General features: G+C 38.5%; 1 protein-coding gene across 4 annotated transcripts in view; it reads left to right on the top strand.

Annotated features, from left to right (window-relative positions):
• The window catches only part of CWC27 (CWC27 spliceosome associated cyclophilin), a 241,541-nt gene that overhangs the window by 197,218 nt on the left and 18,687 nt on the right, over nt 1-25,636 (top strand). Inside the window, exon 14 of one of the 4 annotated variants that reach the window (XM_043489004.1) lies at nt 6,223-6,265. The exons of the other annotated variants lie outside the window; for them this stretch is intronic. Coding sequence (XP_043344939.1) covers nt 6,223-6,250 — 28 coding nt within the window. The 3' untranslated portion in view covers nt 6,251-6,265. Of the gene's footprint in view, nt 1-6,222; nt 6,266-25,636 lie in introns of those variants that run through there. 4 annotated transcript variants of the gene reach the window in all.

The following is a 25,636-nucleotide window of genomic DNA, read 5'->3' as shown; positions in this document are numbered from 1 at the left end:
GTCAGTGGGTATGCATGTTAGACTCTGCTAAATATTTTCAAGTGGCCCTAGCAAAATGTCATTCCAATTTATATTCCCAAGTAAATATCTTTTTTATGACTTGCTTTTAGGACTGTTAGAATCGTAAGAATTAATTATGGTACTTTGCAACGCTTAGTGAAAGAGAAGAACATTTCAGAAGAAATGCTTTTCCCTTGTAAACTTTTAAAAAATACCCAGTCTGGTTTGCTTCTGTTTTTAATGTATCAATAACTGGTACATATTTCAACATAACTCCTCAAGATTGTCAGCTCTAAGTATCCTTGTTCTTGGTTCTGAAAAAGTCTTCAAGATAATCCTTTGTGTTAGAACTTCAGGATCTAGAATTTTTTTCCCATTTTATTATTATACTCTGGCTTGCATTAAAAATCAGTTTTGTCTATCAGCCAGACAGTTTGTTTCTGCTAAAGATTAGAGTTCTGAGAACCAAGTTAGCATAGCATAGAAGCAACAAGTACCAGTTGTCTTGAGTATCCAAAACAGTGAAAATTTAATAATGTAGATGTTAAAAAAAGATTACAAACTGTTAGACCAATTTAGAACTCACTATAAGATACCATTAAAGGATACAGCTTCATTTCATTCCTTGTACTAGCAAAGCTATAAACACCTTTTATATGTAATACTATAATTACAAATGTAATGCATACTGTGTATGATTTGGTCATGTATTGAGTGAAAGGTGCTGTGACAACACATGAATATTGTAATTATATTCCCCACTTCATTCAAGCGGCACGTTGCCAGGCAAGGGTAACAAGTTGGTGTTCAGTTCAGTTCAGTCACTAAGTCATGTATGACTCTTTGCAACCCCATGGCCTGCAGCACACCAGGCTTCCCTGTCCATCACCAACTCCCAGAGCTTGCTCAAACTCATGTCCATCCAGTCGGTGATGTCATCCAAACATCTCATCCTCTCTTGCCCCCTCCTCTTCCTGCCTTCAATCTTTCCCGGCATCAGGGCTTTTTCTAAGGAGTCAGTTCTTCACATCAGGTGGCCAAAGTATTGGAGCTTCAGCATCAGTTTTTCCAATGAATGTTCAGGACTCTTTTCCTTTAGGATTGACTGGTTTGATCTCCATGAAGTCCTAGGGTCTCTCAAGAGTCTTCTCCAGCACCACAGTTCAAAAGCATCAATTCTTTAGTGCTCACCTTTCCTTTAGGGTCCAACTCTCACATCCATACATGACTACTGGAAAAACCATAGCTTTGACTATAGGGACCTTCGTTGGCAAAGTAATGTCTCTGTTTTTTAATATGCTGTCTAGGTTTGTCATAGCTTTTCTTCCTAGGAGCAAGCTTTTCTTCCAGGATAAGATCTGGGCAAGTCCTTCTACTCCACCATCTGTTCAGCAGCCTGAAAGTGAAAGTCGCTCAATCATGTATGTCTCTTTGTGACCCCATGGACTATACAGTCCATGGAATTCTCCAGGCCAGAAACTGGAGTAGGTAGCCATTCCCTTCTCCAGGGGATCTTCCCAACCCAGGGATCAAACCCAGGTCTCCCAGATTGCAGGTGGATTCTTTACCAGCTGAGCCATCAGAGAAGCCCAAGAATACCTGAATGGGTAGCATATTCCCTTCTCCAGGGGATCTTCCCAACCCAGGAATCAAACCAGGGTCTCCTGCATTGCAGGCAGATTCTTTACCTGCTGAGCTACCAGGGAAGCCAAGTTGGTGTAGGCAAACACACATACAGCTATAAGGAGACTGTGAAGCTAATGAAAGCCCAGGTTAGCCACCTAAGAGATCTTTACCCTTTAGTGATAAGTAGAACTTCAGGTCTCAAACTATTGGTCTCTGGGCCACTTTTATACTCTTAAAAATTCTTGGGGACCCCAAAGGGCATTTGTTTATGTGAAATATATTTATCGATATTTACCTTATTAGGAATTAATACTAGAAATTGTAAATCACTTCAAAATAACAATAATGAACCTATTACATTTAACGTAAGTAATGTACTTTTATGAAGAATAATTATATTTTCAAAGCAGAAAATATATTCTCAGCAGCAAAAAAACTGAAAAGAGTGGTATTTATTTACATTTTTTCATATCTCTTATGTCCAGCATAACAGGAAGAGCTGGTTCTCATATCTACATTTCACTCTGTTTTGACCTAATACATCATGTGTTCTCTGAAAATTTTCTCTGCACATTCATGAGAGGATGAGAATAATGAGGGTAAATAATGTCTTAGTATTCATAGAAAATAATTTTGACATTGCAGGCACAGTGACGCCCAACATTTTGAGAACTGATGGGTTAGAGCACCTTTAGTCATTGTGTGTGTCGCAGTGGTCCTCATTTATCAGAGGCTATGAGCCAGTCTGTAGGTCCTGGGAAGCTTTATTCCAGATCTTGGCTTGTGATCCTTGTTCTCAAGTGGTACCAAAGTGGTGCTTTCTGAATTAAATGCGCGCAGCACCGTTGACCTAGACTTGGTACTGTTGTTGTTGTTCAGTCACCCAGTCGTGTCCGACTCTCTGTGACCCCACGGACCGCAGCACACCAGCCCTCCTTGTCCCTCACCATCTCCCGAAGTTTGCCCAAGTTCATGTCCATTGCATCAGTGATGCCATCCAGCCATCTCATCCTCTGACGCCCTCTCCTGCTTCTGCCCTTAATTTTTCCCAGCATCAGGGACTTTTCCAGTGAGTCAGCTATTCTCATCAGGTGACCAAAATACTGGAACTTCAGCTTCAGCATCAGTCCTTCCAAAGAGTAGTCAGGGTTGATTTCCCTTAAGATTGACTGGTTTGATATCCTTGCTGTCCAAGGGACTCTCAGGAGTCTTCTCCAGCACCACTGTTCAAAAGGCATCAATTCTTTGGTGCTCTGCCTTCTTTATGGTCCAGCTCTCAAACAACCGTATGTGACCACTGGGAAGACCATAGCCTTGAGTATATGGACCTTTGTCAGCCAAGTGATGTCTCTGCTTTTCAACATACTGTCTAGGTTTGTCATCGTTTTCCTGTCAAGAGTGAATCATCTTCTGATTTCATGGTTGTGGTCACCATCCACAGTGATTTTAGAGCCCAAGAAGAGGAAATCTGTTACTACTTCCACTTTTTCCCCTTCTGTTGGCCATGAAGTAATGGGGCCAGATGCCATGATCTTAGTTTTTTCATGTTTAGTTTTAAGCTGGCTCTTTCACTCTCCTCCTTCACCCTCAAGGGGCTCTTTAGTTCCTCTTTGCTTTCTGCCATTAGAGTGGTATCATCTGCATCCTTGAGGTTGTTGAAGTTTCTCCTGCCTATCTTGATTCCAGCTTGTAACACATCCAGACCGGCATTTCTCATGATGTGCTCAGGGTATTGGTTTAACAAACAGGGTGACGGCGGACAGCCCTGTTGTACTCCTTTCTCCATCCAGAACCTATCAGTTGTTCTATACAGGGTTCTAACTGTTGCTTCTCAACCCATGCAGGTTTCTCAGGAGACAGGTAAGATGATCTGGTATTCCCATCTCTCTGAGAGCTTTCCACAGTTATTTATGATCCACACAGTCAAAGGCTTTAGCGTAGTCAATGAAACAAAGGTAGATGCTTTTCTGGAGTTCCTTTGCTTTCTCTGTGATCCAGCGAGTGTTGGCAGTTTGATCTCTGGTTCTTCTACCTTTTCTAAACCCGGCTTGGATGTCTGGAAGTTCTTGGTTCGCCAAGATTTTAAGCATGATCTTGCTAACATGGGAGATGAGTGCAGTTGTCTGATTGTTTGAACATTTATTTGTGGAAATTGGGATGAGAATTGACCTTTTCCAGTCCTGTGGCCACTGCTGAGTCTTCCAAATTTGCTGACATATTGACTGCAACACTTTGACAGCATCATTCTTTAGGCTTTTGAATAGCTCCACTGGAATTCCATCGCATCCACTAGCTTTATTGACAACAGTGCTTTCTAAGGCCTACTTGACTTCACAGTCCAGAATGTCTGGCTGTGGGTGACTGACTAAACCATCGTAGTTATCCAGTTCATTAAGATCTTTTTTGTACAGTTCTTCCATGTATTCTTTCCATCTCTTCTTGATCTCTTCTGCATCTACTAGGTCTCTACCATTTCTGTCCTTTATTGTGCACATCTTTGGTTGAAATGTTCCCTTGATATTTCCAATTTTCCTGAAGAGATATCTCGTCTTTCCCCTTCTGTTGTTTTCCTCTATTTTTATGCACTGTTCATCTAAGAAGGCCTTCTTGTCTCTCCTTGTTATTCTTTGGAACTCTGTGTTTAGTTGGATGTACCTTTCCCTCTTGATTTTCACTTCTCTCCTTTCTTCAGCTATTTGTAAAGCCTCTTCAGATAACCATTTTGCATACAGGTCCTGCATACAGGTTTCTCAGGAGGCAGGTAAAATGGTCTGGTATTCCCATCTTTTTAAGAATTTTCAACAGTTTGTTGCAATCCACACAGTCGAAGGCTTTAGAGTAGTCAATGAAGCAGAAGTAGATGTTTTATCAGGATTCTCTTGCTTTTTCTGTGATCCAACAGATGTTGGCAATTTCATCTCTGGTTCCTCTGCCTTTTCTCAATCCAACTTGAACATCTGAAAGTTCACGGTTCACATACTATTGAAGCCTGTCTTGGAGAATTTTGAGCATTGCTTTGCTAGCATGTGAGATGAGTGCAATTGTGCAGTAGTTTGAACATTCTTTAGCATTGCCCTTCTTTGGGATTGGAATGAAAACTAACATTTTCCAGTCCTGTGGCCACTGCTGAGTTTTCCAAATTTGCTGGCATATTGAGTGCAGCCCTTTCACAGCATCATCTTTTAGGATTTAAAATAGCTCAACTGGAATTCCATCACCTCCACTAGTTTTGTTTGTAGTAGTGCTTCCTAAGGCCCACTTGACTTTGGACTGCAGGATGTCTGGCTTTCATCAAGAGGCTCTTTAGTTCCTCTTCGCTTTCTGCCATAAGGATGGAGCAAGTATCTTTTATTTTGTGGCTGCAGTCACCATCCACAGTGATTTTGGAACCCAGGAAAGTAATATCTGTCACTGCTTCCACTTTTTCCCCTCTGTTTGCCATGAAGTGATGGGACCAGATGTCATGATATTAGTTTTTTGAAAGTTGGGTTTTTTTGTTTTTTTAATTTTTTAATGAAGGATAATTGCTTTACAGGATTTTGTAGTTTTCTTTCATACATCAACAAGAATCAGCAGAATAGGTACATCCATGTCCTCTCCTTCCTGGAACTCCCTCCCATCTCCCTCCCCACCCCACCCTTCGGCCTGTCTCAGAGCCCCTGTTTGAGTTCCCTGATGGTCATATAGCAAATTCCCATTGGCTATCTGTTTTGTATATGGGATTGTAAATTCCTGTGTTATGCTCTCCATGCATCTCCCCTTCTCCCTCCTCTCCTCCCACTGTGTCCCACGGGTCTGTTCTCTATGTCTGAAGTAAGTCAGAGAGAGAAATATAAATATCATATACTGACACATATATATGGAATCTGAGGAGATGGCACTGATGAATTTATTTTCAGGGCAGCAGTGGAGAATGTCGAGTTTTTAAGTCAGCTTTTTCACTCTCCTTTTTCATCTTCATCAAGAGGCTCTTTAGTTCCTCTTCACTCTCTGCCATTAGAGTGTCATGAGCATATCTGAAGTTGTTGGTATTTCTCCTGGCAATCTTGATTCCAGCTTGTGATTCTTCCAGCCTGGCATTTTGCTTGATGTACTCTGCATGTATGCTAAATAAGTAGGATGCCAAAATACAGCCTTGCCGTACTCCTTTCCCAGTTTGGAACCAGTCAGTTATTCCACATCCAGTTCTAACTGTTGCTTCTTGACCCACATACAGGTTTCTCAGGAGACAGGTAAGGTGGCCTGGTACTCCCATCTGTTGTTACGAATTTTCCAGTTTGTTGTGATCCACAAAGTCAAAGACTTTAACATAGTCAATGAAACAGAAGTAGATGTTTTTCTGGAAATTCCTTGCTTTCTCCATGATCCAGGGAATGTTGGCAATTTGATGTCTAGTTTTTCTTTCACTTAGCAGTATATATTTAAAAGTTCCTCCATGTCTTTTCATATTTTTCATAGCTCATTTTTTAACAATGAATAATGTTCCATTGTCTAAATGTACATAGTTGATTTATCCATTTACCTACTAAAGGATATCTTGGTTGCTTCCAAGTTTTGACAGTTAAAATTAAAAGTACTATAAACCTCTATCTGTAGGTTTTTGTGTAGACATGTTTCCGGATAAATACCAAGAACCATGATTGCTGTATTGTATGGTAAGAGTACGTTTATTTTTGTAAGAAATTGCCAAACTATCTTCCAGAGTGGTTGTTTCATTTTGTATTCCAACCAGCAATGAATAGGATTCCCTGCTGTATGTCTTCAGCAGCATTTGGGATTGTGTTTTGGATTTTGGCCATTGTGATAAGTGTGGTGGTGCTTTAGTTGCTAAGTCATGTTGACCCTTGTGACCCCGTGGACTGTACCCTACCAGGCTCCTCTGTCCATGGGATTTCCCAGGCAAGAATACTGGAGTAGGTTGCCATTTCCTTTTCCAGAGGATCTTCCTAACCCAGGAATCGAACTCAGGTTTCCTGCATTGTAGGGATTCTTTACCAACTGAGCTGTGGAGTAGTATCCAGTTGTTGCATTAATTTGCAATCCCCTAATGACCTGTGATGGTGATCACCAGGGCTTCCCTGGTGGCTCAGCTGGTAAAGAATCCGCCTGAAATGCAGGAGACCTGGGTCCAATCCCTGAGTTGGGAAGATCCCATGAAGAAGGGAATGACTACCCATTCCACAGTTCTTGCCTGGAGAATTCCATGGACAGAAGAGCCTGGCAGGCTGCAATCCACGAGGTCACAAAGAGTTGGACACAACTGAGCAACTAGCACTTTCACTTTCTTTTTACCTTTCTCAATGACCTGTGATGTTGATCATCTCCTCACGTGCTATTTGCCATCTATATATTTACTTTGCTAAGGTTTTTTGCTCACTTTTTAATTAGCAAAAAATTAAAATTTTTCTCATTGTTGAGTTTTATGAGTTCTTTGTATATTTTGAATAACACTTCTCTATCAGATATATCTTGAGCAAATATTTTCTCCTAGTTTGTAGCTTGTCTTCTCATTCACTTGACATTGTTTTTCACAGAAGTGTTTTAATTTTAATGAAGTCCAGCTTATACATTATTTTTTTCATAGATCACACCTTTGATGCTGTATCTAAAATATCCACTGTCATGTGGGTCTTCTCCTATGTTATCTCCTAGGCATTTTATACTTTTGCATTTTACATTAGCTCTATGATCAATTTTGAGTTAATTTTTGTGACAGGTGTAAGGTCTGTCTAGATTCAGTTTTGGGGTTTTTTTGTTTTTTGTGTTGTTTTTTTTTTGCTTGTGGAGTGTTTATGTTTTCACAGACTTTTTGTTTTGGCATATCTTCAGGGTTACTTTAATGTGAAATCTCATCATTTCTTTTAAAACCACTTGTTAAGTATACTTTTAGCAAATTACCAGTTATTCAGATTAATCAGTAAGATTACACAAAATATCTGGCAACCAGAGTCACTTATACTTGACTTTAAAGTAAGTGTACATCCTTTTTATGCTTATTTGTTTTTGCTGTTCTGCTGATAGTGGACTTCGCATGTGGCACAGTGGTAAAAAAAAAAAAAAAAAAAAATCCACCTGCCAATGCAGGAGATGCAAGAGATGCAGGTTCAATCCCTGGGTTAGGAAGATGCCCTGGAAGAGGAAATGGCAACCCCCTCCAATATTCTTGCCTGGAAAATCCCATGGACAGAGGAATCTGGCAGGTTACACTCCATGGGGTTGCAAAGAGTCAGACATGACTGAGCACATACATACATACATACTGGTAGTAGGAGATCTGGATCCCACCAATTCATTCTTGAAGCAAATATTTACTTCCATGTGCTACATTTCAGGCACCCTGCTATCTTCCCTTATTCAAACCTCCCAAGAGCCTCATAAGACTCTAAGGTTAGAGACCAACTGTGGTGGGTTTATTTCTAACTCTATCAGATAGTTAGTATTACTTTCATCCTATAAATGAAGAAACTGAGGCTCAAACAGATCATTTGTCCAAGATCACACACTAATAAATAGTGAAGATGTCAGTCACACTTAAGAGCCCATCCTGCCTCCAGAACACCAGCTCCTATCAACAGTCATTTGAACATGAAGTAATAATCTGCAGGATGAGAAGAAATCATAATAATTAATAGGATGAGTAGGACTTTCAGAGACTTTTGATTCTAAATAATAATATCTGTCTTCTGGAGCTGGTTACAGAGTATATCACCCATTCTCATCTTTGGAATACTTTCCATGTTCCTTTAAAAAAACATACATTCATGGAGGCTCTCTGTAATGCCAAATATTGAATCATTTCCTAATTATACAGTGGGCTATTAAATTATAGCAGCTGGTTCAAATCCCTCCTCTCACAATGACTGCAGCAAGCAGCCTCTCTTGCAAACCTCAATTTCTTCACCTGTAAAATAGAGATGACAATATGCACCTCAGAGTTATTATTAGAGTTAAATGAACTATAATTAATGTAAAGTAGTCGGAACATTTCAGGCAAAGATGAGTTCGATAAAGGACAGAAATGGTATGGACCTAACAGAAGCAGAAGATATTAAGAAGAGGTGGCAAAAATACACAGAAGAACTGTACAAAAAAGATCTTCACAACCCAGATAATCACAATGGTGTGATCACTCACCTAGAGCCAGACATCCTGGAATGTGAAGTCAAGTGGTCCTTAGAAAGCATCACTACGAACAAAGCTAGTGGAGGTGATGGAATTCCAGTTGAGCTATTTCAAATCCTGAAAGATGATGCTGTGAAAGTGCTGCACTCAGTATGCCAGCAAATTAGGAAAACTCAGGAGTGGCCATAGGACTGGAAAAGGTTAGTTTTCATTCCAATCCCTAAGAAAGGCAATCCCAAAGAATGCTCAAACTACCGCACAATTGCACTCATCTCACACGCTAGTAAGATAATGCTCAAAATTCTCCAAGCCAGGCTTCAGCAATACATGAACCGTGAACTTCCAGATGTTCAAGCTGGTTTTAGAAAAGGCAGAGGAACCAGAGATCAAATTGCCAATATCCACTGGATCATCAAAAAAGCAAGAAAGTTCCAGAAAAACATCTATTTCTGCTTCATTGACTACGCCAAAGCCTTCGACTGTGTGGATCACAATAAACTGTGGAAAATTCTGAAAGAGATGGGAATACCAAACCACCTGACCGGCCTCTTGAGAAACCTGTATGCAGGTCAGGAAGCAACAGTTAGAACTGGACGTGGAACAACAGACTGGTTCAAAATCGGAAAAGGAGTACGTCAAGGCTGTATATTGTCACCCTGTTTATTTAACTTATATGCAGAGTACATCATGAGAAACGCTGGGCTGGAAGAAGCACAAGCTGGAATCAAGATTGCTGGGAGAAATCAATAACTTCAGATATGCAGATGACACCACCCTTATGGCAGAGAGTGAAGAGGAACTAAAAAGCCTCTTGATGAAAAATCAAAGAGGAGAGTGAAAAAGTTGGCTTAACTAAGATCATGGCATCTGGTCCCATCACCTCATGGGAAATAGATGGGGAGACAGTGTCAGACTTTATTTTTGGGGGCTCCAAAATTACTGCGGATGGTGACTGCAGCCATGAAATTAAAAGACGCTTACTCCTTGGAAGGAAAGTTATGACCAACCTAGATAGCATATTAAAAAGCAGAGACATTACTTTGCCAACAAAGGTCCATCTGGTCAAGGCTATGGTTTTTCCAGTGGTCATGTATGGATGTGAGAGTTGGACTATAAAGAAAGCTGAGCACTGAAAAATTGATGATTTTAAACTGTGGTGTTGGAGAAGACTCTTGAGAGTCCCTTGGACTGCAAGGAGATCCAACCAGTCCATCCTAAAGGAGATCAGTCCTGGGTGTTCATTGGAAGGACTGATGCTGAAGCTGAAACTCCAGTACTTTGGCCACCTCATGCGAGGAGCTGACTCATTGGAAAAGACCCTGATGCTGGGAGGGATTGGGGGCAGGAGGAGAAGGGGACGACAGAGGATGAGATGGTTAGATGGCATCACCGACTCAGTGGGCATCAGTTTGAGTAAACTCCAGGAGTTAGTGATGGACAGGGAGGCCTGGTGTGCTGCGGTTCACGGGGTCGCAAAGAATCGGACACGACTGAGCGACTGAACTGAACTGAACTGAGTCAACAGAGTGCCTGACTCTTAGGAAATGCTCAGGAAATATTAGGTGTGAGAGAAGGAGGGTGCATGGTAGCAGGGTAGTATTGATAAAGCTTGCCAAATTACCCAGACAACACAATCTAAATAAACTGGCAAAATGTTACTTATACAGTCCTCTCATTGTAATAACCTCAAAGAAAAAATAACATATAAAGAAAAGGCCAATGTTCATTTACTTATGTTATCTGTGACCTAGAAGGAATGTAGACATATTCATTAAATTGGCTAGTAGTGCTCAGTGATTCTATTTTAAAATCTGTTGAGAAAAGGGGATGAGTATAGTCACGCCGGTTCTTTAGCTGAATCCAGATTATAAAATGGTTAAGTGGGCTGAGTTTAGCTAATGTAAATATAGCATTCATAGAAAAAGAGGAGGAGAGTGGGAATACAGAGTCCTAGATTGTAGACTCTCTCCAGAATCTCCCCCCCCACCCCCCCACAACTGAAAGCATTTTGGAACAGAGAAAACTATATAGGCATAAGCAGTCTACTTCTATTAAAAAGTAAGTTTAAGGAACTTCCCTGGTGCTCCAGCAGCTAGGACTCCGAGCTCAGAGGGCAAGGGGCCCAGGTTCAATCACTGGTCAGGGAACTAGATCCCACATGCTGAAACTAAGACCCAGTTTAGCCAAATAAATAAATAAAATTTTTTTTTACGTTTAAGGAGCAAGCAAAGGTCCTTGGGATTAGCACAATGTAGTTAAAAAGTCATTTCTCAATGGTAGTTTTGAACAGCAATAAAGCCAGTACAAAATGAGAGACTGGAAGTTGCCATTGTACACAGGCAATCAAGAAATTCTCAGCAAGCATTTTGATATATTAACCATATCTGAAGTTATATGAGGCTTAAAGCAAGATAGAAAAACCCAAGTAGTAGGATTCCAGGCAGAATTTAAGGAAAGACTATACATAAATTGTACATAGTCTTGATTGTATTTCTCTAAAGAAAGCTTTAAACAATGTGTCATTTTCTTTCATAAGAGTTTTGTTGTTTGTTGTTCAGTCCATCTCAGTCCTGACTCTTTGTGACCCCATGGACACTGAATTATAAAACATTGAAAAGGAAAAGAAAAAGTCATTTTAATCTTATATCCCACAGATAATCATCACTATGCTTTTGTCTAGACTAGGAACACTCACTCTTTTATTATAAGCCTTTCTTCAGTGAATAATCCAGTAGTTAAATATTTTGTGTATCCACTGTTATTTCTTGGGCTAAAGGAATTTAAACCGCTGAGCCAGGTATGCATTTTTTTTTATTTTAATTAAGGTTTATTTTACAGGTAAAAAAATTCACAGTTCTTATTGCTCATTTTTAGAATTTTAATATTATATACATTGTAAACACCACCAGAACAAGATCAAGAACACTAACAATACCCCAGAAAGTTTCCTCATGCCCCTTTTCAGCCGGTCACCACACCCAACCACTCTCTGATTTCTGTCAGCTCAGGTGTGCCTTTGATGACACTTTTGCTAGATTGAGTTCCAGAAAATTGAGTCATCCGTACGTGGACAGCAGTGTATGAAGTTGCTGTACGAAGTTCTGCATAGTGTAGGTGTTATTTATGTGTGTGCTGCAGTATATCCCAGAAAACAGATACAGCAGTCTTTGCCAGTTTCTACTCCACATTGTTTTCTATTTCTTTGTTTACTGGTAAAGTGAACTTGTTAAATATGTTAACTAGCCATTTATATTTCATTGTTGTTTTGGTGATGGTTAGTTGTATACTCTAAGATGATTATATATTACTGTTTTACAAAAGCTCTTAAATATTAAGAATGAAAAAAAAATAGAATGATATTATTTGCTTTCAATATTTTTACCAGTTTGTCATTGCCTTACAGTTTGTTTCTAGAGGTTTTTGTTTTGTTATGAAAAGAGTTTTAAATGTCCATTGCCAAATCTGCCAATCTTTTTCTCCATGTTTTCTGCCCAGTTTCATCTTTAGGCCTTTAAAAATTGCAGGATTATATAAATAGCTAGTTGTATCTTTCTCAAGTAATTTTATGGTTTTAATTTTACATCTTTAATCTATCTGGAATTGATTTGGTGTATTATATTAGGTTAATGTTACAACTTTTTTTTTCCTAAATTACTAATCACCACAACTGAATATGTTTCCCCACCATGTCCTTTATGATGGAATAGGTCTTATGTATATTTTTGGATCAGCTTCATTATTTTACATGGATTTTTCTATCTATTCCTGTGTCAGTACCTCAGTACTATAGCAGTGTAATACTATTTAATATTTGGTAAACAGGTTGGACTTTATTGTTCAACATTTTTATTTTTACTGTAAATGCTTAAACAACTGGTTAGTGTGCTACTTTCTTATTTTCTTTTAGTTAGCCACACCTGGAGAAACCTTAAGACAGTTGACCATGAAATCAATAAAAAGCCCTCATTATTTAACAGGTGGCCACTACCTGAATTGTGGCCCTAGAGCCAAGAAGGAAGTAATCAATCCTAGGCAAACCCCCTTCCTTCAAGGTAATGGAAAGATTGCATGTGGAAAATAAGTAGTGTGAGGAATAAAAAGAACAAAATCTAGGATATTTGATTGCCATTTTCTATTATAGGTATATAAAAGTTTTTATGAGAAGTTTGATCAGAATTTTTCCATCTCCTTGGTACTGAACAAAAGCACAAAGGATCAACAAAGGCATAGGATAGACAATATCTCACTTATATTTTATAAAATGTGAATTCCCAGGACATCTAGGGTGGCCTTGTATAAATGCAAGTCACAGAACTCACTTCCAAAGACATTCATTAATAATCTTTCTACCACCTGACATTTTGGATTATTAATACCCTTTTTCTTCTCTGGCACTAGTGGATACTCAAGTTACATATAATAATAATTTTCTATTCTTTGTGTTCAGATAGTTCACTTGACTATGATAAATAAAACAGTGGGCTTGAGCTATTTTTCTAAGCAGAAACAAACCACAGTAAGAAGTTAACTTTTACTGAACATTTTCAAAACACCTATCTTTTTTAAACCTATAAGTTTGATATTGTTCTTAGGCCCATATTCTATGGGAAGAATCTGAGGCACAGAAAGGTTACATAATTTTGGTCAAGATCTCATAGCTAGCAAGTGGTAGATTTCAGAAATAACCAGTTATGTTTGACTCAGTGATCTGCTTCTGTTTGTTTTCAAAAACATTACCTTGTTTGTGATTTTGTGTTCAACAATGCATATTTTTCATATTTCTAATAAGGTACTGTTGTTTCAAACTGTAGTAACTAGGTCAGACAAGTGACTTAAGGACTTTAATTCTTGATCAAAAATTGTCTGACCATCTTTAGATCATGGAAAATGTTAAATTCACAGCCCTACTATTATAATCCCTATATTATTTGAAGAATTATAATTCAGAAAGTTACTCAGAATGTTAACTCGGACAAGTACCTGTGATTTATTTGTAATTTTTCTTAAAAATATAAATAGAGTGGTTGATTATGGAGTTTGAAGTTAGATCTGATTTTGAATGCTACTTTGGAAGTTACTAGCTGTGTAATCTTGGACAAATTATATATCCTTTCTTACCCTGTTCCTTAAAGTGTAAATTGGGTATAATAAGAGTGCCTTCCTGATAGGCCTATCTGTGGATTCAGTGAAATACTGGTGTTGAAGGCGTTAGCCTGGTGTCTGGGACAATCAGTGTCCCAGAAAGTATTTTATTGTCATTCAGTGTTGTCCCTGATATTTTTAAGAATTAATTTGTCTATATTTGACTACTGTCAGTATATTGAGATGATTGGAATTTATAGCATTTCTATAATATTTGACAGTTTTTGTGACCTTTACCTAATTAGCCCACAAGTTACAGAGTTTAGTTTTTATTGTAATTCTTAATATTCTGAGATAAAATTGTGATCTGATATTTTTATGGTAAACAGTACTACCTCATAAATGAAATGTTGGGGGTTTTTCCCTTGATGCCAGTGCTGGGAAGAAATTGGGGGATGGGGTTTCACTGGTAAATATAATTTAAATATGAAGCAGAATATCATTACTTTGGAGATTATACAATTATAAGCTCAGTGTAACGTGAATGTTTCCTTCCATTTCTCCCTCTTAGCCAAGTTCTAAGGCAGTAATAAAATGAAGGGAGAAGGAATATGATTATAGACCAGGTTCCCTATGTAGTTTTCATTTTATACAAGACTATAAATAATGCTGCTGAAGTCCAACATGGTTCTTTATAAATAAGTCTTTGTCAGAGTTGCTGACCCTGGAAAGGTGATTATTCAAATTGTAGTAAGCCTTCTGTCCTATCCCTGAAGTTACCTCTTTTTCTGCCCTTTTCTTCTGGATGAAGACGACTCTTCTGTATTTACTCTGCTTTCATGTCTTTGCTCTGAAATAAGTTTCTATCACATTAGAGAAGTTTTCTTTGTTCATGGATTTGTCTTGACACAGGCAGATAGCCATTACCCCAGCTGCTTACCAGGCCTTTTTGATTGGAAACTCCATCTTCCCTATGTTTTATTAGTTCACAGACCATATATTAAAAGCTATTGGCAAGATGACACAAACAGATGGAGAGATATACTATATTCTTGGCTTGGAAGAATCAATACTGTGAAAATGGCTATACTACCCAAAGTAATCTACAAATTCAGTGCAATCTCTATCAAACTACCAATGACATTTTAGAACTAGAACAAAAACTTTTACAGTTTATCTGGAAACACAAAAGACCCCAGATAGCCAAAGCAGTCTTGAGAAAGAAAAATGGAAGAATCAACCTTCCTGACTTCAGACTATACTATAGAGCTAAAGTCATCAAGACAATGCAGTATGGTAGTAGCACAAAAACAGAAATATAGACCAATGGAACAAGAGAGAAAGCCCAGAGATAAACCCACACACCTATAGGTTCCTTATCTTTGACAAAGGCAAGAATATACAATGGAGAAAAGACAGCCTCTTCAATAAGTGATGCTGGGAAAACTGGAAAGCTACATGCAAAAGAATGAAGCTAGAACACTTCCTAACACCATACACAAAAATAAACTCAATATGAATTAAAGACTTAAATGTAAGGTCAGAAACTTAGAGGAAAATATAGGCAGTACACTCTTCAATAAATATCACAACAAGATCCTCTATGACCCATCTCCTAGAGTAATGGAAATAAAAACAAAAATAATCAAATGGGACCTAATTAAACTTTAAAAGCTTTTGCACAGCAAAGGAAACAATAAACAAGATTAAAAGACAACCCTCATAATGGGAGAAAACAATTGAAAATGAAACGACTGACAAAGGTTTATTCTCCAAAATATATAAGCATCTCATTCAGCTCAATACCAGAAAAACAAACAACCCAATTTAAAAAGTGGGCAGAAGACCTAAATAGATATTTCTCCAAAGAAGGCATACAGATGGCTAATAAAACACATGAAAAGATGCTCAACATCACTCATTATTAGAAAAATGCAAATCAAAACTACAGTGAGGTATCATCTCACACTAGTCATAATGGCCATCATCAAAAAATCTATAAACAATAAATGCTGAAGAGAGTGTGGAGAAAAGGGAACCCTTTTGCACTGTTGGTGGGAATGCAAATTGATCCAGCCACTGTGAAGAACAGTGTGGAGATTCCTTAAAAAGCTAGGAATGGAACTACTGTATGATCCAGCAGTCCCACTACTGGGCATATACCCTGAGGAAACCATAATTGAAAAAGATACATACACCCCAGTGTTCATTGCAGCACTATTTACAATAGTGCTCGGAAGCAACCTGGATGTCTATGACAGAGGAATGGATAAAGAAGTTATGGTACATATACATAATGGAATATTACTCAGGCATAAAAAGGAATGCATCTGAGTCAGTTCTAATGAGGTGGATGAACGTAGATCCTATTATACTTAGTGAGGTAAGTCAGAAAGAGGCAGATACCGAAATGTTAACACACATATATATATATACGTATGGAATGGCTCAGCAGGTAAAGAATCCACCTGCAATGCAGGAGACATAAAAGACACGGATTCAATCCCTGGGTCAGGAAGATCCCCTGGAGAAGGAAATGATAACCCACTCCAATATTCTTGCCTGGAAAATCCCATGGACAGAGGAGCCTGAGAGGCTATAGTCCAGAGGGTCACAAAGAGTCAGACAAAGCTGAATATGCACATGTTATGGAATCTAGAAAGATGGTGCTGATGAACCTATCTGCAGGGCAGCACTGGAGACAAAGGCAGTAGACAGAGTTGTGGACACAGGGCAGGGAAGGAGAAGGTGAGAAGAACTCAGAGAGCAGCGTTGAAACATATACATTACCACTTTGTATAGATAAAATTAGCCAGTGGAAATTTGCTCTATGATGCTGAAGCTCAAATCCAGTGCTCTGTGACAACCTAGAGGCGTAGAATGGGGTGGGAAGGAGGTTCAAGAGGAAGGGGACACATGTGTATACCTATGGCTGTTTCATGTTGATGTATGGCAGAAGCCAACACAATATTGTAAAGCAATTACCCTACAATTAAATAATATTTTTAAAGTTACTGCCTGAGCAGTTGGTTAAATCTCATGGCAAGTATAAAAATACATATTACAGATTTATTCTGGAAAGCCTCTTAAATCTTTCCACCCTGTGTCCTGTTGAGTGTGAAGCATGCTAGATAGGCCAGAAAGACAAGAAACTACATTCCCATGTTGCTGAATATATTTTAAAAGTTACATATTTTATATTTGCCTCAACAATATGCAGTATTTATTAAAGGCACTCTATAATATTGTGGAATTTCTCTTTTTTAACTAAAGGAAACAAAATACATTTTTAAAGTCAGCTTTTCAAAATTCTAAACTAAAGGAGAAATACTAATATTCATTCAAAACTCAGAACAAAGGAAGTTTTCCCATGTGAACAATGAACAGCAAATGAAAACCCACTGGCTTTCATCTTTGTTTTCTTTTTCAAAGGCCAGCGTCTATTTTCCTCTTTGCTTGGTTTACCTAGTGTTCTATTTTCCTATATTTTGCTTATTCCTATTTTTCTTCCTATGTCAGTTTCTAAAACTCTTGAGTTTGGGACATTTCTATGTGCATTTTTCTATGCTTCCTTTAGTCACTGTTTCTCTGTCCCTCTTTGAGTTTTCTTACATTTTTTCCTCCTTGTTTTCTTGTTTTTTCAGTCTTTTCTGTTTCTCAGTCATCTGTCCTGTGCCATCCTGCTCTGCTGTTCATAAAGAATGCTAGTGACCTCATTTTCCAGGAATTCTTTTTAAACATACATACTTTGGTCTCTGGACTCATTTATGTTTTGTCTGTCTCTTCCTGTGAATTACTGTGATCTCTATATACTTCATATTGAAAAAAGATACTTTAAAAACTGTTACTTTTTAACCCTTTAACTTCTTAATCCCTATAGAAACTTTGAACATTTGTGAAAACGAGAGCCATAAGTTATTTTTAACTAGTGATGGCGCTAAATCCTAAAAATAAAAAGTTCATAAGGTTTTGACTTTAATATTACATTTTGGAGTTAAAATGCAGAAATGAAATCATCTAATTAGTATTATCCAATTAATGTTTTTAAATTTATTCTAGAAATCATGTTGATTGTATGTACCCTTGATATGATATGATAATTGCACTTTACATCTTGGTCTTGGCCAACAAAGGTCCATCTAGTCAAAGCTATGATCTTTCCAGTAGTCATGCCATCTATGGGGTCGCACAGACTCGGACACGACTGAAGTGCCTTAGCAGCAGCAGCAACATGTATGGATGTGAGAGTTGGACTATAAAGAAAGCTGAGCACCGAAGAATTGATGCTTTTGAACTGTGGTGTTGGAGAAGACTCTTAAGAGTCCCTTGGACTGCAAGGAGCTCCAACCCGTCAATCCTAAAGGAAATCAGTCCTGAATATTCATTGGAAGGACTAATGCTGAAGCTGAAACTCCAATATTTTGGCCACCTGATGGGAAGAAATGGCTCACTGGAAAAGACCCTGATGCTGGGAAAGATTGAAGGCAGGAGGAGAAGGGGACAACAGAGGATGAGATGATTGGATGGCATCACTGACTTGATAGACATGAGTTTGAGCAAACTCCAGGAGTTGGTGATGGACAGGGAAGCCTGGTCTGCTGCAGTCCATGGGGTCACAAAGTCATGTCAGATTTCTTCACTGTAAAGTTAATCTTTTTTTTTTTCCTGCTTTCCATGTTGAATCCTTTGGAAGCAAATTCACTATATGCAGTCCACACCAAGGAGTGAAGAGTTTACTTCCCTACTCTTTTTATTAAAATTCTTGTTTTCTAACTTGTTATTTCAGACTGAGTGAACTGAACTGAACTGACTGAGAAGTCATAAGAAAATGTCAATGCTTAAACAAAAATGCCTGTTATATTTTTAAGTGTCAGAAATGAACTGAGACTCAAAGAAAAAGATTTGTGATATCTATGGTTGATAATTTCATTATTCCTTATATAACTAGTTTTAATTCATTTGATGCAAATCTAAAAGTTTGCAATTTTTATACTACTTGTACTTTCTTAAAGTTGTAATAAGTACCAAATGTTTGTTAGCATAGTTACCTAAATCCTCAACAAGTTATTTTAGTCTTTATTTTTTTATAGAAGCAGAAGTACCTGTAATGAGACAGATTTCTAGGCATGAACTGGAAATCAGGTTTCAGGTTGGTAAATAATCTTAATAGCTTTTCTTCAGTTGCTTATCTATAAAACGAAATGGAGGAAAACAAGTTACTTGCAGATCTAGAAAATCCAAAGCTATCTACCAGCAGTCCTAAGCAATCAGTATTATTACCAGGTATAAAATAAACACACAGAAATCAATTGTTTTTCTTAAATAACAAGTTAGAAAACAAAAATTTTAATAAAAAGAGTAGGGAAGTATAACTTCACTCCTTGGTGTGGACTGCATATAGTGAACTTGCTTCCAAAGAACTCAACATGGAAAGCAGGAAAAAAAAAAAGATTAACTTTACAGTGGAGAAATTTGACAAGTACTACCTCAGCAGTGTGGTCATGGTCAACATCAGCCTTAAAGTCATGTTGATAGTAGGTACCCTTGATACGATGTAACGATAATTGCATTTCACATCTTGGTCTTTATCCCAGTAACTCAAAGCCCAGTCTTATCATGAGACAAATCAGACAAATTTCAGTGATGGGGCATCCTACAAAATATCCAATCAGTGTCCCTGGAAATTGTCAAAATTTAAGAAACTGGAAATCATAAAGCAGCTTTTCTGACTACAATGCAATGAGATGAGAAATCGACTATATAAGGAAATAACTACAAAAGAAATGCAAACGTGGAAGCTAAGCAATATCCTATTAAACAACCAATGGATCATTGAAGAAATCAAAGAGGAAATCAAAAAATACCTGGAGACAAATGGAAATGAAAACATGATGATCCAAAACCTATGGGATACAGCAAAAGCAGTTCTAGAAGAGTGAAGTTTATAGCAACACAAGCTTACCTTAGGAACCAAAAAAAAAATCCCAAATAACCAGCCTAAACTTACACCTAAAGCAAGGAGAAAAAGAACAAATAAAACCCAAAGTTAGTAGAAGGAAATAAATCATAAAGATCAGAGCAGAAATAAATAGAAACTTAAAAAGAAAAAAATAAGAAGGATTTACAAAACTAAAAACCAGTTCTTTGAAAAAATAAAATTGATAAACCTTTAGCCAGACTCATCAAGAAAAAAAGGGAGAGGGACCATAATAACAAAACTAGAAATGAAAAAAATTATAACCGCCACCAAAGTAATACAAAGGACCATAAATGACTACTGCAACCAACTATATGCCAATACAATAGACAATCTAGAAGAAGTGGACAAATTCTTAGAAAAGTACAATCTCCCAAGATTAAACCAGGAAGAAATAAAAATATGAACAGACCAAATTACAAGTACTGAAATTGAATCTGTGGTTTTAAAACTCCCAATAAAAGTCCAGGACCAGATGGCTTCACAGGTGAATTCCATCAAACGTTTAAAGAAGAGTTAACACCTATCCTTCTGAAACTGTTACCTCATCTGGAAGAGTGAAAGGCCTACAAACATTCAGTTAACACTTGAGCAATGTGGAGGTTTAAGGCACCCACCCTTCATGCAGTTGAAAATCCACTTATAATTTATAGCTGGCCCTCCACATACCTAGTTCCTCTAAATAAGTGGCTCCACATCTGCACAATCAGCCAACCACAGATCAGATAGTGCTAAAGTATCTGCAAAAAATCTGCATATAAGTGGACTGTGCATTTCAAACCTGTACTGTTCAAGGGTCAACTGTAATTGCTAAAAAATTTGGAATTACCTTTTAATACTCAAGGAGAAAGGTGAATAAAGCCAGGTTTTTAGAGGTTACTGGCTATCCAGAAACATGTGTTTATTTAGCATTTATTGAGGGCATCCTTCTTGTCAAGCCTTGGTGACCCTGCTGGTACAAAAGTCAATAAAATAGAGTTATCTTCAGTCTAGTGAAGGAGGCTGAACTAAAAATAGGTTCGGAAGAAGACCTTAACCCTCCTGAAAATGAGCAGGAGAGGAATCATGGACTGGTTCCCAGAGGGATGATACCTCAGTTGAAGCAGGGAGAGAAGTATATCACCATACAGAGGTGGCAAGGAGGCAGGAGAGAGCAGGCTCTACAGAGAAACAGCAAGTAATTTGGGATGTCTGGAGCATAAGATGTGAAAATGACATAGTAGCTTAGAGAGAGGAACAAAAGCTGGGTCATAGAGGCTACATAAGAAATTTGGGTTTCATTGTTTAGACAGTGGAACAGGGCCGTTTTCATGGCTAAATCTGAATTTTTGAAAAATATACATGTAACAGAAAGACCTCCTGGATATCATCAGTCACAAGGCACTCCTTAGTAATTTGGATGGCCGAGAGGAGACTGCCAGACATCCACCCTACAGGGTCAGCCAGGGCCTGTGGCTCTGCAGACATCCACTCTCTCAGGGTCAGGCCGGGGCCCTTGGTCTGCTCCTCTTGGACCTCCAGCTGAATAGAGGTCCTCATTTTAGGAGGATTATGGAGAAATTGGGACTAATTTCAGAGAACAGTGAGAAAAGGCAATAAAGGCATAAAAATTTACAGTGAAAATTAACTGACCCCTTTGGAAAAAAAAAAAAGCAAATGTTCACCTCACAGAGAATGCCTTTTCCCAAAGAGGCTCTCATATGGCTCAAGACATTTTGGGAACTTCTTTTCTAATTGCATTAAAGGCCAGCCTAGGAGCTACGCATATTATCATTCCTGTCTCTTTAGAGCTGCCTTTTCAAAATGTTGTATTCTGAAATAAGCACTACTCAATCTGATTTTTTTTATCCCGTTCACTACATTTAGCACTGAATTAACTTTTGATTTATTCCTAAAGTTAAATACATCTTCACAAGATGAACGTTTGTTACCTCTAAAGACATTCAGTCAAGCATCCTGTCAACTACTTATCAGCTACAAGTTTCTTGACCACAAATCTCTCAGGTTGCCTGTTAAATGGGGTGAATAGCATATTTCCCACCTACCCCATATAGTTATTGTGAAGATAATACCAGACACATGAAAGCTCTTCATAGGCTGCTATGTAAGAGGATGCTCTTCTTCCTGTTGCCTCACACTCGGCAAACAGTTCCAAAATGTACATTTGTTCCGGTGCCAGTATGTTCATCTCCCCTAACAGGCTGTTCACTTCAGGAGAGCAGAGCCTGGGTCATGTTCGGCTTTATTTCCCTGGTGTCTGACACTAGGTCTCACACATAAAAAGGCTCCAGTGTTTGTTGAATGAATAATTCAGTGTAGCTCCTTGCCTTTTCCTCAAACTATATTTAAGAAATGGATGATACACTTGAGATTATTCAGTTAAAATAGGCTCAGAAGTCACTTAAGATTCTTTAAGTATGTGAGTAGTTTGTCATTAGGAACCAGCTGTTCTTAATGTTCTCTGAAGGGACCAGAACAAATGGCTGATGAAATCAATCAATCTGAACATGTAAAGGTTCTTAAACTTAATGCTGTGGTCTTAACTTTGGCTGTATTTTTAAATCACCAGGAAAAAAAATGTTAGATTACTGAGGCTGAGGCCCCATCCTGGGATGATGAGGCCTGGCATTGATAGTTTTAAAAACTACCCAAGTGACTGTAATGTGCAACCTATGTTTGTTGCAGAACTCTGGGATTAGACTTTGAGGAACACTGTTTTAAAAGAACAAGACTACAAGAAGTTCTGTCTAGTTCTACATTAGGTACTGTACCATAGGAAATGGGAAAGAACATAAGACATGCTCCCACCACAGTCTGCAGGGAATAAAAACTAGCCATCACTGATCTGAGAGCAGTGGAAAAGCAGCCATCAGTGTGAGCCGATCTATGAGAGGTCATGAAAAGGTGGGCCTGTGTGGAGCCCCAGAGTTTCTGCAGAACCTGTTAGACATTTAGAAGTTTATCACAGAAATAAAAAACAGTCCCTGCCCATGAAAGGAGGTTAAGTGTTAGTTTAGCAAACCAGCCAGTTCCAGCCAGAGGGCCTGGCCAGTACAGAGGGTCTGAAGGCTTTGATTCCCAGCACAGAGAGCTTAGCTGTGAAAAAGACAAACTGTCTGAAATAACTGATGTTCAAACTCAAGTAAACAGGTAATTACAAAATGGTGAAAGTTGATGAAAGAAACAAAATGAAGTTGGTGAGATAGGAAGATCCCATTGTCAAAGGGTTTTAAGGGTCAGGCTAAGGTATTTCAGTGGAATCCAATAGCTGATAGTTTCTGGTCAAAGGATATGCTATAAAGAAAATGTATAAGAAAGATTAGGGCTTCCCTGGTGGCTCAACAGTAAAGAATCTGCCTACAATGCAGGAGACATGGGTTGGATCCCTAGATTGGGAAGATCCCCAGGAGAAGGAAATGGTTACCCACTCCTGTAGTCTTGCCTGGGAAATCCCATGGACAGAGAAGCCTGGCAGGCTGTAGTCCATGGGATCACAAAAAAGCTGGACATGACTTAGTGACTAAACAACAACAACAACATAAGAAAGATTATTTTAGAACCTATGGCGGTTAGAAGAAGGAGAAATAGTACAGACACCTACAACAGTCTCAGGGCAGGGTGGTAAGTTCCTATGTTAGGAAGACTTGATAATGGGAAAGATGTTTACATTAAACATAACTTAAATGCATTTCAATCAGAAATGAGTTATGAATATTGGAATTCTGTGTTGTAATACTACTTACTGTATGTCTGAGAATAAGGACTTCTCTTGTTTTCCCAATAAATATGAACTGCTGTCACATCTTAATCTATTTCACAATTATATAAGAGGTTTTAAAAACAGATGTCAGTTTGGTCAGGGTCCAGGTCCCTTTTGAAGAATCACTTGCTTACTTCTGTTTATAATTCCACACAGTCTCATACAAAAAAGAAAAATAAGCTTACCTGTTTGCACCCCACTGGCCTATGAGCCTTTGGTCCCACCCGTGAGACCAAAGAAAGAACCAGGAACAGCGACAAAGTCATCCAAGATGTAGTGCAGAGGGAATCTCCCAAGTCAGAAGCAGAAGGTCCTGGAGTGACACCCCACCCCACAGGCAGATGGCAGGCAGGAGGAAGCAGAGGTCTTAGCTACCCAAGGGGAGAAGGAGGTTACCATTTACAGGGGGAACTGATGTCAGACTGGCTGACCAGTTACCAGGAGAACCAGAAGAGGAGCAAGTCTCTGCCAGCCCCTCAGGTTAACAGTCGCCAAAGGGCCAAGACGCGCCCCTTTGATAGCCTCGCTTGGTGGGTGGTTCTGCTCTCAGCACTAGAAGAGTCACTTCCTGGGACAGGGGGTCACACATGTCGTGGTTACTGCTGGCACTCTGGGGTTGAGCGGGAAGATGGGTCATGTGGTAAAGCGGGGACTGGTTGAGGCAGGGACTGTACAGAGAGCAAGAGAACCGCCATCTTGAAGGGCCTGACCACACACCTGTCAGACGCAGCCTCCGTGGACATGGAAAGCCTCCACATTTCTGTAACCACTAAAGTCAATGTTCTTCCTTGAGAATCTGATCTTATGTAAAATTTTCAATTAATGAGAACTAAATATTTGTCTTTGCCTTCAGCTGAACAAGCTCTAAAATTTTCATATGTAAATGACGTGTGTAATTCCAAAAACTTCACTGCTCTTGTTGACCCAATTCTATAAGCAGCCACAGAGTGGATAGTATTGAGTTATTAGTACATACAGGGTTATAAACTACCAGACCTTATGTACTTGAATTAAGTCTGTATGATAAGTCTGCGTGTGTATTCTCGTAGGAGACTGTAAAATGTGGGCATGCTTTCAATTCCTGCAGTCTGTGATTTATGAAGGCACACAGGTCAGGAGTTTATTATGCTGAAAATCATAACTGTTTTGTTTTGCTTTTTAAAATGAAGTGACCATAGCATGTTGAAAGATAAATGGGTGAAGCATTTTGATTATGTTTTTATTTCAATTAAAGATTAAGTATTATTGCTGAGTAACCAGCCATGCTAAGTAGTATGATACTAAAGCTGAAGTAGTTTGTAAGCTGATAGCCCCTTCTTTCCTCTGGGTTTAGGTTTGTTATTAATCAAAATGTTGGACTTGTTTAGTGCAGTGGTGTATGAAACAAACAGTTGAAAATGACAGCTACTTTAATTTACAGCTTTCTCTTTTTTCAGATTTGTAGGAAAATCTGTTTCTTTTTGTGGACTTTTGTGCTATTATTCACATGTCTAGACTTTATTTCTTAACACCAAAGCCAACTAAATCCAGTAGTTGTAAGATTCTCTCATGACCTAGAAAGGAGGGTGCCTTTTAATGGGTTTATTTGACAAATTCTGATAAAGTCATTTTTGAAACATGGACAAGCCCCTACTAGAAGTGGATATTACAAAAAAAAAACTCATCTATCTTTTGGGGCAGAGAAAGGACTACTTTTTAAAACAGAAGAATGTGTATATGGAAAGATATTAAGTTAACTAGGATATTGGGGTTTGTATTTTTATATTAATATAGGAGTAGTGAACAAAATTGTTTTAAAGGGAATATAATTCCAGCTATTTTCTGGTTTGGGCTTAGCCTCAACACAAGTCATACGGAAAGCTGCTGCGCTCTTACCAAAATACAGTGTTAGGCTCTGGGTTCCCCGTGACGTGTGACAAGGACCTTTAACAGGGCCGTCTGGCCACACTTCTAAACTTAGTCCTCGTCAGTGGCAATACACTTACAGTTTCTGAAGAGCACACTCTGTAGGGAATGCTGCATAGATTGTAAGGAGTATCAAAGAAAAAGAAAAAGACTACCTCTCAGCA

This window comes from Cervus canadensis, chromosome 16, assembly GCF_019320065.1.
Source record: "Cervus canadensis isolate Bull #8, Minnesota chromosome 16, ASM1932006v1, whole genome shotgun sequence".
Taxonomy (NCBI): domain Eukaryota; kingdom Metazoa; phylum Chordata; class Mammalia; order Artiodactyla; family Cervidae; genus Cervus; species Cervus canadensis.
Note: the sequence above shows the minus strand (reverse complement) of the source record. Positions and strands in the feature narration are given on the sequence as shown.